This window comes from Vipera ursinii (genome assembly GCF_947247035.1).
Source record: "Vipera ursinii genome assembly, chromosome: 10".
Classification (NCBI taxonomy): domain Eukaryota; kingdom Metazoa; phylum Chordata; class Lepidosauria; order Squamata; family Viperidae; genus Vipera; species Vipera ursinii.
The window spans coordinates 6,734,135-6,753,101 of NC_139520.1; the positions used below are offsets into that span (position 1 = coordinate 6,734,135).

Genomic DNA, 18,967 nt, shown 5'->3' on the forward strand with positions numbered 1-18,967 from the left:
TTAAATTAATCCGACTTTAGGGTAAGTTTTATTCTTCCTTTTTTGCAGATGGGTTAGAGATGAGTTACCACCCCGCCCCCCCCGCCCCCTTTAAATTTTGCGTGGCCACCGAATGAAAGCAGTAGGGCCTTCTGTTTCCATAGCAACGAAGCCTCGCTAGTCGTGATTTAGGGTGGCGGCGGGAGGCGCCTTCATGGCCGCCACCCAGATTTCATTCTGCCCATACGTCGGGAAAGAACGCGGATCCACACAAAGGAAAGAAAGAACGAGAGAAAAGCAAGCATTTCCCACCGAAGCCATTCTCATTTTTTATTTCGTATTATTCGTGCGCTCCGTTTCCCCCCCCAACATCCCTCCCTCTCAAGCGTCATAAGGGCGTGGGCGGGGCCAGCTTTGCGCGCCGTCGCAAGGGCTGATGGGAGAAGCCGGACTCTCCACCAATCGTTGCGGACGACGGGCGGCGGCGCGCCGTCGACGTAAGAGCGCCGCCGGCGGAACGAGCGGGGACGGTAAGTGTGGCCGTGCCGGGGTAGAACACGCGGTTCTTTTTGCGAGCTTGTTGGATATTCTTCCCTGGGGCTTTCCCGAAATGCGGTGCCGTAGCTGGAGGCGTCCCCAGGGGTGTATTCCCCCCCCACTTTCTGCAAGCAGCTTTTTTTAGCCTTTTGGACTTCAACTCCCAGAATTCCATAAGCGGTAAAGCCAATGGCTGAGTGGTGCAGGGAATTCTGGGAGTTGAAGTCCGAAAGGCATATGGAGGAACGAGACGGCGTGGGTTAGATTTTGCCTGCCTCGTGAACAAGCAGCCCCGCTTTTTAACTTCGCTGGGACCCCACCAGCAGGTGCCAGACACCCTGCACAGGCTTGTCTCCATTAGGAGTCCCAGAAGCACCTCCTGGTGCCCGGAAATGGAGGTTTTATTTGGACTAATGTTTCCCCTGACTTTTGTCATCTGGCTAATTAGCGTTTGAAACATGGTTTCCTCAAACATGGCAAGTTTTAGGCATGTGAATGTCAATTTCCAGAATTTCCCAGCCGTCATAGCATAGCTAGGGAATTCTGGGAGTTGAAGACCAGGTGTCTTAAAAGTTGCCAAGTTTGAGAAGCACTGATTTCGAAGAAAAGGACCCTCATTTGGAAGGGCCGTTCTGCTGCTGTTGTTTATTATAGTATTGAATTGGGGGCAGGTCCCATTAAATTCAGCAAACCTCTTTTCTGAGCAGACCTCCATAGGCCTGTGTTGTAGAACCTTTACGTATATTGCAATTGATAGACCACCTCCCTGGATTTCGGCAATTTCTTATTTAAGTTGCTACCTCTGCTTATATCTTGCCTTGATTTGTACAAACAAACCAGGGCACTGTATATTCTGCTCCCACTTCCTTTTCCCTACAGTAACAAACAATCATGTGAAATGGGTTGGGCCCAGAATGAAAAACTGGCCCAAAGTCAACCCATCGGCTTCAAACCTAAAGGAGGACTAAAAATCATGGTTTCCTAGTCCAGCACCTTAATTATTGCACCATAATACAGTAATTCTACATGCAGAAAATGCCAAATTTAATATCTGGCTTTTCCAATTTAAAACGATCAGATAGCTGACGGTGAATAAACCTTGCTGGAGACTCTGAAGAGCATGATTCATTCAGGACAAGCATGAAGGAGATGGGAGAATAGAAGAATTACTATTCTTTGAGTGTATAATTTTTCTGGTTAGCCTTCCTCAGTTCCTTCTGGCTAAATGTGTGTATGATTTCACTTAGGTTTCAGTCCTAAGCATCTGCCTAGTGAGTTAGGGCTACACTGCAAATCTGCAGGCCCCTATAATCTTACTTCATGTTCACTTTTCAAAGAACATTAAAAAAGGCTGGATTTGGGCTAAGCCTTTCCATCTTGGCATTCTTTTCCCATAATGGTGAAGTGGAACCTCTAGAGCCAGAAGTTCTGTTATGCAATACACAACAAATGTAGTCATAACTGATGGAATTACTCCAGTTTTGTGGGTTAACACAGTAAAATCATCCATAAATGAACTATGCAGATTGGATTTGTAGAGTGATTAGCCTACATTTAAGGCTAATTTGGCTAATTTATCGTTCTCTGTGTTGTGAGAATACAGCATGCTGAATGTGCTTACAGATTTCAAAATAGACCTCAGGAGATAAATAAAAAGTCCCTCCTTACAAGTTGAAGTTTCTGAATGTGATTTTGAGCTAGTCATTGTTCATTCTAACCAAGTTCAGAATGTTTTTTTTTGGGGGGGGGGGAAATCAAGGCAGTCATACAATGTACAATATGTAATATTACATTGCAAGGAAAAATATGTGGTAGAAAATGAATGAATAAAGATTATCTTTATTTTACAGTATTTTGTTCTCTCTCCCATGTACATTTTAGTATTTTTGGTTGATGTTTCTGCTTCTTTGGAGTCCTTAATATCCTTTCTTTAGAATAGTCCATTGTTTGAAATGTATTAGCATTTTTTGCTTTAAAATAGGAGTCCCCAACCTGTGGGCCATGAGAGGTTTGCAACTGGGCTGTGGAAACGGCTGATGAACATGCATGCATGCACATGCACATCTTCACTTGTGAGCAGTGGGTGAACGTGTGTGTGCCCTCCATTTATGTGAGCGGCAGGGGCACATGCACGCTGCTTGTGGGAATAGAGCTATGCATGCTTGCCAGCCACTTGCTCAAACCATCCCCTTAAACCAGAAAAACTATAAAGGTAGTCTGTCAGATAAACCTGAGGGTAGCGTATAGAAATGGCTAATAAAACATAATTGCCTTTGGAATATGGTGGAACTTTAAGCATATATTAATCAGTGTCTACCGTGTCATATCTGAAATGGCTTCAGCGTGGCCTATTCCTCTTTATGAGAATATCTCAAATTGTGTTAAGCCACTAATTCTGTTCTGTTGGCATTTATATTACATTGCTAAAATGATAGTTGTTCTCCCCCTATTCCTTCTGCTTTCTTCTATGGCAGAAGAACTTCATAAAGCGTTTTTGCACAAATATGTTTCGTTCATTGTGATGAATTTCAGGTAGCTGGAATAAACAGTCCTTATTCCAATATTTTGATAGGAGTCATCTCTGCAAGAGCTTGTTTGTTTCTGCCCACATGCCTTTGGTGTCTATTTGAAGCCCACATTGTTAATTAGGAAGCTTTTAACCTTTTTAGGGCACACTTTGAATTTCCTTGGACTATAAGGAATATGGATTTGCTCTTACAATTCATGAAGTTCTCTGTGATTAGGAGATGTGCAGCTTCAGAAAATAGCACATGGGATCAGTGGACCATTTTTCTTCTTCCTGGGCACGGGGCTGTGCATTCGAGTTACACAGGGCCATTTTTTTTTAAAGCTACTTGGGCTTGTTTGCATTTCAAATATGCACTGACCCCCAGCAATTCTACACGTTCACCAGGTAGGCCTGCATTGCAGAGCTGAATTCTGATGAATCCTAAATGGTGCGGGCAACGCATAGTGCTTAATAGAATGCATTCCTTCCTTTTTCATCCCGGCAAACTGGTTGGCTGTTGTGCATCTTCTGCGGCAGTTCTTTTAAGCTGAGAAGTTCGGTGTTTCATGTGCAACCCACTTCCCAAATATGGATTTGTAAGACCACATGTCTTTGTATAACTAACATAACCTTTTGCGAATGATAGGCAAAACTCATTTTACTGTTGCTCAAGGCATTGAACGTCGCACTGCCTCCTTCCATTTCCCCCTACAACAACTCTTGAGTTGGACTGGGCTGAAAGAGCGTGACCCATCCAAAGTCTCCCAGTAAGCTTCAGTGGTGGGAGCTATGGTTAGATGTTCTGGTTAGGTCCTCCATGGCTGAACTTCCATGGTTGGGTCTCCTAAATGCTATTCTAGGGGTCTCCAAACCTGGCCACTTTAAGACTTGTAGACTTCAACTCCCATGGCTGACTGGCGAATTCTGGGAACTGAAGTCCACAAGTCTTATAGTGGCCAGGTTTGGAGACCTGTGTTGTTCTAACACTGAACTGCTACAGCATACCATCGTCCACTTTACCTCTAATTTAACAGAATAACAAAAAATGATAGAATTGGAAGGTACCTTGGAGGTTTTCTAGTCCAACCCCCTGCTCAAGCAGGTGACCTTATACCATTCCAGACAAGTGGCTGTAAAAGCCTCCGGTGATGAAGCACCCAACCGTTCCACTGGTTAATTGCTCTCACTGTCAGGAAGTTTCTCCTTAGTTCTATAGGGTTTCCTGCCTGAGCAGGGGTTTGGACTAGATGACCTCCAAGGTCCCTTCCAACTTATTATTATAATTCAGTTAGTATTGATGAAAAATTACCTGCCAGGTAAGTCTACACAAAGCAGCAGAAGCTGACAGACTTGCCAGACTCCCTTCCATATTCCTGGAAGGGACCTTGGAGGTCATCTAGTCCAACCCCCCTGCTCAGGTAGGAAACCCTATACCATTTCAGACAAATGGCTGTCCAGTCTCTTCTTAAAAACTTCCAGTGTTGGAGCATTCACCGCTTCTGGAGGCAGGTTGTTCCACTGGTTAATTGTTCTGTCAGGAAGTTTCTCCTTAGTTCTAGGTTGCTTCTCTCCTTGACTAGTTTCCATCCATTGCTTCTTGTCCTGCTTTCAGGTGATTTGGAGAATAGCTTGACTCCCTCTTCTTTGGGGCAGCCCCTGAGATATTGGAACACGGCTATCATGTCACCCCAGTCCTCCTTTTTCACTACACTAGATGTACCCAATTCCTGCAACCGTTCTTCATATGTTTTTCTTTAATCTGCAGTAAGGATAAACATGCCATGGCCTTATATTATCTTAATTAATTTTCCTGTTTCATTGGGGTTTGAGTATGAGGCATTTCTGTAGAGCTGGACTCTCGTGCTTTCCCCATACTCAGCTTATTCATGTGTCTCTTTTCTATTTATTTTTGATGTCCCCCCCCCCACTCTTCCCCCGGCAATGACAGAAGACCATTGGCCATACTCCCGGGTGCCTTTTTCTTTCTCACTTTCTGTCCTTTTTGAGGACTGAAAAATTTACTAGAGTTGAAAGTACCAGGTTGTCCTCAACTTATAACTGTAATTAATGAAACTAGGTCATACGTTGTGCCGGTCATTAGGCTGCTCCCCACAGGTTCATGCCTGGTGTTATGACCTTCTTTGCCACGGTCATTAAGTGAGTTGATTTTAGCCAATGGTCGTTTCTTGCCAGAAACGGGAAATGAATACCAGTTTCTGGAAAAAAAACACCCCGTCACGAATCTTGCTGACGGCACTGCGGATGATGCAAACGGCCGTAAGTGTGGGCCGGTTGGCAGCTGCTCAAAATGTTACCGCATAACCATGGAGGGGGCGGCCGTCAGAATTCGAAACCGAGTCGTACGGTAAGTAGCTCTAGGGAGGTATTTCAAGCGGTTGCTAAGTAACCAGTTGTAAGTCAAGGACTACCTGTGGAATAGATTGTGTGCTCTCTCCAGCTTTGATTTTATACATCCTTCCCTGGCCTAATAAGAAATCTTTTTAGCTGACCGATTGTTTTAAGTTTATATTTCCAGAAGGGCTAATCGGTAAATAAAAGTCAGCTATTTTTTATTTTTTTTGTTTTTAGGAGAGTTAGAATGAATAATTTTGTGCAAGAGCGTAATTTGTGGCTGAATGCAGCAACAATTAGTGACAGGTCATTTTTTAAAAAACAAAAACAAAAAGCCCACAACTTTGCCTTACTTAGATTTTGGATCAGTTATTGGTTCGGAATTCCAATTTTCTCTCTCTCTCCTATTTGTGCCGCTGTTGTTTCCTCAAATATCCTGGCCTGATGACTCTGCTAATCTCTCCTTTGCTGAACAGTCACATCAAGAGTCTTGTCTGCAGTCTCCTGAATGCAGTAAACTATCCTCCCCCCTCCCCCCCCCAATTGTAAAGACTCCACTCCTCTGCGCTGATGGTCTGGAAAATATTTGAAAGCTGTCATTTTGAAAGGAAGGCTGTATTTCTCGATCAGTCGGGGCGGGGCGGGGGGGGGAGATAAACCAGCCATTAGACAACAGAAGCGTCTTCATTGGAAACAATGGAAACGGAATCGGAGACTTCACCACCAGCACGCCCTCCTTCCCCAATTCACTCCTGTCTTTTTTAAAGACAGCATGAAATCCAAAATGCTACGTGCTGTACATTGGTATTCGTTTAGTGACCGTTTGAAGTTAAAACAGCACTGAAAAAAGTGACTTTTCACACGAGGCAGGGGGTGGGGAACCTTGGCTCTTTTATGACGCCTGGACTTCAACTCCCAGGAATTCTGGAGAACTATGGAGAAATTTCCCGAGAGAACAATTACTCAGTAGAATGACTTGCCTCCAGAAGTTGTGGGTGCTCCATCACTAGAAGCTTTTTTAAGAAGAGACTGGACAGCCATTTGCCCAGAATGGTATATATAGGATCTACTGCTTGAGTAAGGGGTTGGACTAGAAGATCTCCAAGGTCCCTTCCAACTTTATTATTCCTGAATCTGTTCTATGTTTCTTCCAGTGGCATTGCTGGATCAGATGCTTGAATGAGTCTACGGGGATTTGGGCAGCTCCTGCTAAATTTGTCTTTTTATTCACACTCACATCTAACACCTTAGCTAGTTGTAATATGTTCACCAATCCACAGGTAGGTTTATTGTTTAGCCTCATGGAAGATAGTATGTTATCCTAACATCAAAGAGTCAGTTCAGAATGTGGTTCAGCCCCTCCTCCACATTATCACAGTCCTACTGGATCAGATCAAAAACCATCTTAGATCGGCATTTTATTTCTCACACGACCAACCATTTTGAAGCTTGCACACATCAAATCGAGATACACCCTTCTTCCCTCACTGTTTCCCTATAATTTATATTTGGAGTAAAGTTGCAAAGCTGGAAATTAACGTTGGGTCTTAGGATTCTGATTTCAGAATTTTATGTGAGAAATAGCTTGTGCAATCCCTCCTAATTTATGCAGAAGTTTAAATATATTTACTGAATCTCTATTTTGAGGCTCCTGGAGACTCCATGATACACAGTTATGAACTCAAGTTATCTTAAAACATAAGATCGATCTACTTTGGAAGCAAGCAATCTCCAAACCAAATTTTGATTTATAGTCACATAATCACCCCCCTCCACTTGTATTTAATTTTTTTTATCCAAAATTGTATGAATGTATTCTTCCTTGATATCCTGACGTTTGAATATTTGCCACACTGGTTTTCTTGTGCTGGTTAATGACCAGAATCACGTTTTTCATTTCATTTATACTAACACATTTTGTTACTTTTTCTCACTGAATCACATTTCCATTCTACAAGTAATGCAGAAAGGGGCACAATTGTAGGATGTGCATAAAATGTTCCACCGAAGGGTGTTGATTGTATTGCTTTTTTATCCATTTTAATTTTGCTTTCAAATACACCTGAGGGCCATTCTAAAATATTAATTTATATCAAAAGTGATTGATTCTTCCTTTTCCAGCTGCTCAAGATTATTGTGCTGAAAGTTGGTAACAAAAGTACCAAATAGTGACAAGAGAATTTTCTGCTACTTTTCAACAGGCAACAAAATAACATCCTACCTGTATGCTGACAGAAAGCTTTTAGATTGGTTCAATAAACCTAGAAGAGTTGGAGGATAGCCAATTAAACAGACACATGGGGGAAGCCAACACTGACCCACACTCCTTAAGTTATTCTCTGCTAGAACATGTTTTTTTTTTAAAAAAATTCTTGACTCCAGCTCAGAACTTGATGAGCCTTTGAGTTAATTTATATTTGTGTATTTACAAAACTGACGTTGCTTGCTTGGAACACAATGCTTTTTTAAAAAAAAAATTAGTTCAATGCATCCTGTTCCAATTTGGTGCCATATGTGCTTGATTGAAATCTCCTGCACTTTGCTTGTTTGTTACACTTATGTTCAATGAATATATTATTGAGCTAAGGTGGTATACAGTAGAATGATAATCCACTGTTAAATTATCCACAGCGTTGCATTTGCTAACTTTTATTTCTTATGTCTTGCAGCATTGCAAGTTGGGCAGCGTACAAGTTTGATGAGTTACTTTTATGATTAAAAGCCCACCGTAAAAACCAGTTTTAATTGATTTCTGTTTGTTTGTTATCCTGCCTTTACTATTTTTTCATAAATACAGGTAGACCTCGAGTTGCGATCACAGTTGAGCCCAAAACGTCTGTGGCTAAGCAAAACGTTTCTGATTTTTGCCCCATTTTGTAACTTTTTTTTTGGCCATAGTTGTTAAGTGAATCATTGCAGTTGTTAAGTTAGTAGTAACACGGTTGTTAAGTGAATCTGGCTTCTCCATTGACTTTGCTTGTCAGAAGGTCACAGAAGTTGACCATATGACGGGGAACCTGCAATGGCCATAAATAGGAGCCAGTTGCCATCATCTGAATTTTAATCACATAACCATGGGGATGCTGCAATGGTCATAAGTGTGAAAAACGATCGTAAGTTACTTTATAACTTTCCAGACTCTCAACATCTATATATATATATAGCAAATAATGTTTAAACATTAGCTTGAAACTGCCCATAATGTATTCGTATCTCAGATTCGAAGAGGGCATTCTTCAGCTGTCCGCCCCACTCGTCATCTTCAGGCTGATGTCTTCGGCTTCGTGCTTGTGCGAAGCCGAAGACACCAGCCTGAAGATGACGAGTGGGACCTCGTCGAAATGTTGCCAAGACACTTTCAATCTTACACGGGAAAAGACCTGAATAGGCCAAGACCTACATATATATGTGTGTGTGTGTGTGTGTGTACACAAAAACATATATACATATACGTATACACACACACACACACAGAGTGACCAGAACTGGATGCTGTATTCCAAGTAAGGCTTTGTAAAGCGGTACTTTACAAAGTACCACCTTAGAACTTCATGGGAGTGTACATGGCTGCTATAACTTTGAATGGCCACTAAACAAGGTGTTGTAAGTCGAGGAATACCTGCGGTTGGATAACTCTGCAGGCAGCTGAGTAGTGACCGCTCTGCATCTCCCAACTTCCTCGTAATCTTCTCTGGCGTTTGCTGGCTTGACCGTCCTAGCTTCAACGGGAATTTGTACGTTTGGCTGATTTGCAGCCGCTTCCCAGGGACGCCTTTTTAAAAAGCAAGCGAGGAAGCATCCTGGCAGAAACGACCCCAAAGAGTGTGCTATGCTGTGCCTTCTTTGTTTGTCGTCGCCTCTGTCGCTCGATGTGAAGTTTGCTGCTGCTGTTCCCGCATGGTAGTTAATGAAAAAAATAAATAAATAAAAGGGAGTGAATCAAATGAAAGCAGCATCTGCCATTCTAGGCAGACGCGCTGCTGATGCTGCTTCTGAAATTGGCAGGCGCAGCCTTATCTGAGCGAGAATTATCACTGCTTTGGACCCTGTCTGCCAGCAGAGGCTGTAGCTCTTTGCCAGAGGGGGGAAAACAGCTTGTACGGAGATGCCGATCCTTACTGCATTGCAGAGCTTAAAAATGCTTTTTTCTCCATGGCTGGGCTCCCCTCCCTGGCTTCTGTCTCCATTGCACATGCTGTTTATTGGCTTATCTAAGGCTGCTGGTGGTTAGTGCTAATAGTATGCTGGCTTGCGTTGAGGGAAGATTCATGCGATCTCTGTTATTTGGCGCCGGCCTGATCTTTGCAGTCGGATGTCTGCATGACATTCTGGGAATAAAATACTATGTTTTGCCTTTCCCTAACAAAATGCCCATCACGGAGAACAGAGGGCTGTTGGTCTAACAGCTTTACAAAGCTTTAGTAAGGCCACACTTGGAATACTGCAAGTACACTATAAAAAAAATGCTGAGACACTGGAAGGAATGCAGAGAAGAGCAACAAGGACAATCAGGAGGCTGGAGGGTAAAACATATACGAAGAACGGTTACAGGAATTGGGCATGTCTAGTCTAATGAAAAGAAGGGCCAGGGGAGACATGATAGCAGTCTTCCAATATTTGAGGGGCTCCTACAAAGAAAAGGGAGTCAACCTACTCTCCAGAGCATGAAAAAGCAAGACGAGCTATTCTCCAGAGCATCTGAGGGCGGGACAAGAAGCAACGGATGGAAACTAATCAAGGAGAGAAGCAACCTAGAACTAAGGAGAAACTTTCTAACAGTGAGAACAATTAACCAATGGAACAACCTGCCTCCAGAAGCGGTGTATGCTCCAACAGTGGAGGTTTTTAAGAAAAGACTGGACAGCCATTTGTCTGAAAAGGTATAAGGTTTCCTGCCTGAGCAGGGAGGTTGGGCTAGATGACCTTCAAGGTTCCTTCCATCATATCATCATCATTATTATTATTGAGAAATTTCCTAATGATGAGAGCAATCAACTGATGGAACAACTTGCCTTCAGAAGTTGTGAGTGCTTCATCACTGGAGGCTTCCCAAAAGAGACTTGGACATTCATTTATTTGAAATGGTGTAGGGTCTCCTGCTTCAGCAGGGGTTGGGCTAGAAGACCTCCACGGTCCTTTCTGACTCTTTATTTATTCTGTGTTCTGCGTACAGCATCCAGCATCCAATAAGCAGATGGTGGATTTCTGTAGAGTCCTTATCGAGAGATACAGAGTTGTTTTTACATTTGTTGCAGTAATATTCATTATCTTCAGCAGATGACTTTCAGACCATTCCTAGGGCTTGATGTTATACCAATGAGTTTTGGGCCTGTGCGCTCCTGGCCACACTTCTGTGGACAGCTGAAGAATGCCCTCTTCGAATCTAAGATACGAATACATTATGGGCAGTTTCAAGCTAATGTTTATCTAAATGTTATTTGCTAAAATAAATCAGCACAGGTTGTCCTTGACTTCTGACTGTAATTGAGGCCAAAATGTCTGTTTCTAAGTAAAACAGTTGTTAAATGGGTTTTGCCCCATTTTGCAAACTTTCTGGCCACAGTCGCTAAGTGAATCACTGCTGTTGTTAAGTTAGCGATCACGGTTGTTAAGTGGAACTGGCTTCCCCATTGACTTTGCTTGTCAGAAGGACTGCCAAAGGGGATCTCATGACCCCAGAACATTACAACTGACATAAGTATGAGTCAGTTGCTAAGCGTCCAAATTTTTATCACATGACCATGAGGAGGAGGCTGCAACAGTTGTTAAGTGTGAAAACAGTCATAAGTCACCTTTTTCAGTGCTATCGAACTGTTGTAAGCCAAGAAGTGCACATCTTGTGTCCTTGATATGCAGAAAGAGATCCAGTAGGCATCATCCGTAAATGTAGATTAATGGTGGAATGGAATGGAATGGAATGGAAGAATAGAATAGAATAGAATAGAATAGAATAGAATAGAATAGAATAGAATAGAATAGAATAGAATAGAATATATGGAATAGAATAGGGAATGGAATGGAATGGAAATTAGAATAGAATAGAATCTGTATTGTCATTTTAAATTACATGATCAGCATGCATTAAAATGAAATTTTGTTGCATTCAGCTCTCTCTCTCAAAAAAATACCATTATAGGCACAAGAAACCAAGAACAACACCATGAATTGTTCAGAGAAGTTTCTTTATTGCTGTTCATCCATTGACAGGAATCTTGCCAGACTAAAGCACATTCTGCATAACTATCAGATAAATACTGTGATGATCTCTTTTCCTGCAACTGGGCTGCCGGATTCCTCCCCAGAAATTCCCACTGACTGTTCATTTCTGAATGCAAAGGAATGTTGGTAAAGGGAGTTTTATACAAATCGGCTTACCATTTTTGTCTTGACTTGTCAAATAGGCTTGCCGTTCCCCATTCTAATCGTGAAATGTTTTCTGTAACACAATGGAGGAGAGGTTGGCTGAAACGCCTTGGGATGTCTTCAAGATTGTCAAATTAGACCAACTTCACATGACAATAAAGTATCACAGAGAAGACAGCGGGAGGGGGGGAGAGAATCAGAAGGGGAGAGTAAATCTACATTGCTGTATGAGGCTGGCTTGGTGAAAATAAAAGCCTCGTAAATTTGGCTTTTAAAGCACTTAGCAGATTGCTGCATGTTTTGGCACAGCGTCTCTTTCTCCGAGAGTACTTTTGAAATGACTCCTACGCAGAAAAAGATGTGAAAAGTGTTAATATTGGAATGGAAACCCCTGGTGGATTTTCTAGAAGAAATTGCGATTAGGTGACTAAATTTCTGGCCAAACCTTGTCTGATGCTATTCTTCAAATATCATCAGAATTTCAAGCATGGATGAACTAGCTTTGAACTAAATATTCGGAGCTTTAGAAACAAAAACCAAATAGTCTGCAACATTTCTGACCTTCCTGGATCAGATAGGGATGCCTAGAGCGGGGTCCCCAAACCCCGGTCCATGGGCTGGCACCGGGCTTGCGGCATGCCGGCAACCGGTCTGTGCAAATAAGCAAAACCTCAACCACGGGATGCAGGCAGCACACAAAACTACCACACGCACACCCCCGGTCCACGGAAAAACATCTCTCCACATAACAGTCCCTGGTGCCCAAAAGGTCGGAGACCTCTGGCTTAGAGGCGAGTACAGGTAGTCCTCAACTTACAACCAGAATTTCTGTTATTAAGCAGACAGTTGTTAAGCAGCTTTTGTTTCATTTTATGACCTACCTCGCCACGGTGGGTAAGTGAATCACTGCCATTATTAAGTTAGTAATGTGATGGTTAAGTGAATCCGCCTTCCCCATTGACTTGGCTAGTCCGAAGGTCGCAAAAGGGGATCGTGTGACCCCGGGACGCTGCCACCCATCATAAATGTGAGTCAGTTGTCCTGCGTCTGAATTTTGATCGCGTGACCGCGGGGATGGTGCAGCGGCTGTGTGAAAAACAGTCACATGTCACTTTTTCCACTGCTGTTGTAACTTTGAACGGTCGCTAAACGAATGATTGTAAGAAGAGGACTATTGTATGAAAAATCCATCCATCTTATCTAGAACCATGTCCCCTCATGTAGAGTAAGCTCAATAGCCCTTAGACCTGGGCCCTAGAAAAAGAGACAGGACCATATGTTATATCATATTTGCCTTTAATCTTGGCTGACTTTTGAATCTGTGCCATGTAATAACATGCCACTGTATCCTAGTTTGCTTTTGAGTCACATATTTTAATATATTTGTATATTATTTACATACCGCTCCACAGAGCTTCAGAACACTAAGGAGCGTACGTTAATCTAAGTTCTGCTGTTTTGGACATTTGGGGAAAGTAAAGATTTAAATAAGGGAGGCGGTGGCTCAGTAGGTTAGGACGCTGAGCTTGTCGATCAGAAGGTCAGCAGTTTGGCAGGTCGAATCCCGAGTGCCACGTAGCAGAGTGAGTGCCTATTACTCGTCCCAGCTTCTGCCAACCTAGCAGTTCGAAAGCACGTAAAAAATGCAAGTAGAAAAATAGGGACCACTACGGTGGGAAGGTAACAGCGTTCCGTGCGCCTTTGGCGTCTAGTCATGCCGGCCACATGACCACGGAGATTTCCTCGGACAAGCGCTGGCTCTTCGGCTTTGAAACGGAGATGAGCACCGGCCCCTAGAATTGGAAACGACTAGCACGCATGTGCGGGGGAACCTTTACCTTTAAAAATTAAAATACAACCCTTCTTCTTTTACCTTGAGCAGCAAGTGGTTTACGGATACACTTCTGAAACTTGTACATACCCTATGTTTCCAAAAGCATAATAAAGGTGGCTTTTTCTTTGCATCCAGACCTGAACGGTTCCATTATTTAGCTTGTAGTTATCCTTCCATTGATCCTGTATTGACGCTAGAATTTCTACGAGTGCCATTCATTAAAATATGGCCGCATGCCAGCAAGCAGACTTGCAGATAAAATTCTTTGCAGCCTTGCAGATAGTTTGACAGGTGAAGCTGGCCATGGTCTCCTTCATTTCTATTCCATTCTTTGGGTTTGTTAAAAGCAGATCATGCCAAACAAACCTTATTGCCGCCTTTGATAAAGTGGCTAAATTAGTGGATCCAGGAAATGCTGTGGATATAGTACACTTAGATTTCAGTCCGGGATTTGATAAGAGTAGACCACAGCTTGCTTCTTGGTAAGATACAACAATGTAGGGTAGACAAAGGAATTCACTGCAACCAGCATCCACAGGGGGGGTTCCTCGACTTAACCACAGTTCATTTAATGACCATTCAAAGTTGCGACGTCACTGAAAAAAAGTGACTTATGACTGTTTTCCCACACTTGTGACTGTTGCAACGTCCCGGTGGGCATGGGATCAAAATTTGGACCCTGGGCAGCTGGTTCATATTTATGCCGGTGGCCGTGTCCCAGAATCGCGCGATCGCCTTTTGCGACAAGCCAAGTCAATGCGGAAGCCAGATTCACTCAACAACCTTGTTACTAACCTAACAGCTGCAGTGATTCACTTAATAACTGTAGCAAGAAAGATCGTAAAATGGGGGCAGAACTCACTTAACAGCTTGACCAGCAACAGAAATTTTGGGTTCCGTTGTGGTCGTAAGTTGATGACCGACCTGGTCCTCCATCAAACTACAACTACCTGGAGGGAAGCGTGCAGTGGGATACTACAAGGTTGTGCCTAGGGCTCAGTTCTCTTCAACGTCTTCATAAATGATCTAGATGAGGGGATAGAATTTGCAGACGATGCCAAGCTTGGTTGGGGTGGGAATTGGCCAAACTAGATGTCTCCAACCTTTCTGGCCTTGAGGACTGGAGGGAAGGAGAGCAGCTTCAAAATTGGTGCCCGTGTGTGCGCACACAGGGCCCCGCACACTGGCGCGGCACTAGCAGCCCCGTTTGTGCATGCAGCATGTGCTGGCGCAGTACACATATGCGAATAGACACGTACCCCCCATGGCGGATAGCGGCACATGCACAAATGGGTTGCGGACACCCGCCCCATGCTAGCATCCCCGTTCGTGCCCGCGCGCATGCGCAAATGGGGCCACAGGCGTTAGTGCAAGTGTGTGGGGGGCAAATGCATTCTCATGCTTGCATGCACTGGCCAGCCGTTTCTGCGGCCCACTGGCCGTGGACCCTTGGTTGGGAACCCCTGGGCTAAACCATCGTGAAAAACAGGTTTAAGGGAAATTAGGTATGGAGAAAAAGAGTTAGCGTGTTGTGACAGCTGTCTTCCAGGACTCGAAGGGTTGTCGCAGAGAAGAGGGGGGCCAGCCTCTTCTCCAAAGCACCCGAGGGCGGGACACCAAGCAGTGGGCGGAAGGCCATCAGAGGGAGATCAACCTGGAAACCAAGGAGAAATTTTCCGACAGTGAGGATGGAACAGCTTTGCTTCCCAGAGTTGTGGGTGCTCCATCGTTGGAGATTTTCAAGAAAGGATTGCTATGGAATAAGGACCCCGCCTTGGGCAGGGGGATGGACTAGAAGACCTCCAAGGTCTTCCAGCTCTATGATTCTGTGACTCCTCTATGATTCCTCTCCGGAACAACCATTTGTTTAGTGACCATTTGAAATTAGCCACTAAAAACACCGACTTGCCGCTGGTTCTCACCCTTAGAATTGGCACATCATCCCTGTGGTCATGTGATCAAAATTAAGGCCCTGGGCCACAGAGAGAGAGACGACGATTGCAGTGTTTGGGTGTGTATGTGTGTGTGCGTGTGACCTGATCGCCATTTGCAACCTTCCCAGCCGGCTTTCGACAGGCAAAGTCAATGAGGTGGCCAGATTCACTTAGCAATTGCACGGTTCCCTTAGCTGCAGTGATTCGCTTAACAACCATGGGGGGGGGGAAATGTCATACGATTGGGCACAGCTCACGTAACACCCGCCTTGCTTAGCAGTGAAAATTCTGGTCCCAACTGAGGACTACTTGTAACCGCGAAGGGGAGACTAAACCAGGCTTTCTGGTCTGACCTGATTATGGCTTCTGTTCTTCCCGCTTGCCTCTCCAGGCTTTCCGCACAGCGTCCCGGAGTGCCGATGGATGCAGAAGGATTTGGCGAGCTGCTGCAGCAGGCAGAGCAGCTGGCAGCGGAGACCGAAGGGATCGCGGAGCTCCCTCACGTCGAACGCAATCTCCAGGAGATCCAACAGGCGGGGGAGCGTTTGCGTTCCCGGACCCTGACCCGCACCTCTCAAGAAACAGCAGACGTCAAAGCGTAAGTCCCTGGGTTGCTTAAAAGCACTGTCAGTGGCTGCTAGATTGGCACTGCTGGAGAGCAAACCTCGGTTGAAGGGTCTAGGACAGGGGTAGGCAACCTTGGCTCTTTTATGACTCGTGGACTTCAACTCCCAGAATTCCTGAGCCAGCACGGCTCAGCTTGGAAACCTCTCCCTTTCCCCTCAGCGTGGCTGGCTCAGGAATTCTGGGAGTTGAAGTCCACGAGTCATAAAAGAGCCAAAGTTGCCTACCCCTGGTCTAGGACAATTGGGACCATTCGCCCTGGGACAGCTCGCCACAGACAACTCCATCCAGGACAAGTCAGTGCGCTAGATGTTATCTGCCACTATTTCTTTGACCTTGCTTCCATTCACAAAAATGGAAATAATGTAGAACAGGGGTCTCCAACCCCCAGTCCATGGACTCGTACCAGACTGTGGCATGTCAGCAACCGGTCCACACAAACAAGCAAAGCCTCATCCGTGGGATGCAGGCAGCATGCAAAACCACGCTCTCTCCGGTCCGCGGAAAAACCTCTCTCCACGGAACCGGTTCCTGGTGCCCCAAAGGTTGGGGGCCTCGGATGTAGAAGAAACAGTGGCAGGTAGCATTTATTGTGCTGAGTTATCCCACATGGAATTTTCCATGGCAAGTTGCCCTGTGGCAAGTTGGCTGTTGTCCCATGGAGAGCTGGCCACCATGAGGTGACCGTGGCAAGTTGGCTGTGACGAGATGGCCATGTGCGGTGATATGGCTGGGGTGAATTGTCCGATTCTGCCAGCGAAGTAGCCTGAGCTGAATCTGACGTTTTCCCACGCAAACCCAACAAAGTCAACGGGGGGGGGGGGGGAATCCGGATTCACTTAACAACCAGGTTACTGATTTCACAGCCGCAGCGATTCACTTCACAGATTGTGGCAAGGAAAGTCCTAAAATGGGACAAAACTCACTGAACAAATTTCTCACTCAGCAATATGAGCTCCATTGTGATCGTAAAGTCATGGATTACCTGTATCTGTATGAAGGCAAAGCCTCTCCTTGGGATGTGGGTGGGGACTTTGCATCTCCACCAGAAAACTCATCCCTAGTATTTTTCTGCGTTGGGTAAATTTCCCCCTCCAGCTGCAGCAGAAAGCAGACAGTTCAGGGCTTTTAATGATGAAGCTGAAAATCTTTATGCCATCTTATGGTAGAGCTTGTCGGAATTAAGCAACCAGATCCGCACATGCTCAAATTTTGTTCTTGTGACCATGGGGATGCTGCAGTGGTCATAAATGTGAGGACCGGTCAATTTTTTTCAACGTCACGGAACTTCGCATGGCTGTAAGTCAAGGAATGCTTGCGGTATGCTAATCAGGCCTCTGGAATTAAATTTTGCTTTGGGAGAAATGACAGCGTTGCCTTGTTTTACTTCCATCTTGTCTTCCAGATCGGTTCTTCTCGGATCCAGAGGACTCGACATATCCCACATCTCTCAACGCTTGGAGAGTTTGAGCGCCGCGACAACATTCGAACCTCTAGAGCCTGTCAAAGACACCGATATACAGGTCAGGGCCAGACGTAACAAAAGTGCGTGTACTTGCTCAGAAGGAGCACGTGTATTTTTGCAATGCTTTATGCTCATAGGTGCTAGTAAACGCTGGCATTTTCTTGTTCGGAGAAGGGTTGCCAGGAATTGGCTCCTGGCGCTTCAAGACGAAAGGCTGGCAGTCTGCATTTAATGCTGAAGTGCCTGGATGTTTCAGTTATTAGGATCCTCTTCTGTGCATGTCACTGTGGAGGCGCTGTTGAAAGACTTTCCTACCTTGGCTTGTCTACCTACGGAAAGAGCTGGTATATGTTTGAAGGACAACACTGCAGCAATCTCAGTTTATAGACTTTCTGGGTTTACGTTTTGGGTTTCCTCTGGCTGAATTTTAAGGGGAGGGCTGGAACTCAAGTCATCAACTGCATATTTCCTTAGAATATATTCTTGAGTTTGATCCCAGAATCAAACTGGGTTGCAGTCAGAATTTTGATCGCCACCCAGTAAATTTGCTGCCGTTTAGCAACTGGCTTCCAGCTCTTGTGTTTTGTAACCTACATGTTGGGGGGGGGGGGGAGGAACGACACATTATTTGTATGGTGTCACAACCACCTCTCACCTTCTCCGAACTTAAGGGACGATTGATTTAACTTGATCTAAGGGACGCTGTGGCTCAGTGGGTTAGGATGCTGAGCTTGTCGGCAGTTTGGCAGGTCGAATCCCGAGTGCCGCATAGCAGAGTGAGCGCCTGTTACTCGTGCCAGCTTCTGCCAACCTAGCAGTTCGAAAGCACGTAAAAATGCAAGTAGAAAAACAGGGACCACTACGGTGGGAAGGTAACAGCGTTCCGTGCGCCTTTGGTGTCTAGTCATGCCGGCCACGTGACCACGGAGACGTCCTCGGACAAGCGTTGGCTCTTCGGCTTTGAAACGGAGATGAGCACCGGACCCTAGAGTCGGAAATGACTAGCACGCATGTGCGGGGGAACCTTTAGCTTTACCTTTTTAAGGCAGTGTCTTCTATTTCTTTGTTCTGCTGGGACAATCTGGTTCCCTTTCCGTAATTTTCAGTATGAAAACCTGAGTATTTCATAGACTGAATTTTCAATATGATTAAGAACCGTAACCTGTTCTGCTTGTAACGTGATGTTCTTTGCTTTGCTGACTCTGATTCCCCCCCACCTTTTTTTTCTTTTCCTGTCTGTCTCAGCGCTGTATAATGGTAGGTGAGGTGGTTTTACCAACTGGTATTCTTTCACCTTTCAGTGGAAGATGAGCCTCAACGTATGGCCACAATTGACCCTTTAAATTCCTGTTGCTAAGTGAGATAGCTGT

At 44.7% G+C, this 18,967-nt stretch overlaps 1 protein-coding gene across 1 annotated transcript in view; it reads left to right on the top strand.

Annotated features, from left to right (window-relative positions):
* The first annotated feature begins 417 nt into the window (after positions 1-417).
* NUP93 (nucleoporin 93) overlaps positions 418-18,967 on the top strand; it is a 115,177-nt gene continuing 96,627 nt past the window's right edge. Inside the window, exons 1-3 of the mRNA XM_083370250.1 lie at positions 418-509; positions 15,900-16,106; positions 17,538-17,655. Coding sequence (XP_083226376.1) covers positions 15,928-16,106; positions 17,538-17,655 — 297 coding nt within the window. The 5' untranslated portion in view covers positions 418-509; positions 15,900-15,927. The remainder of the gene's footprint in view (positions 510-15,899; positions 16,107-17,537; positions 17,656-18,967) is intronic.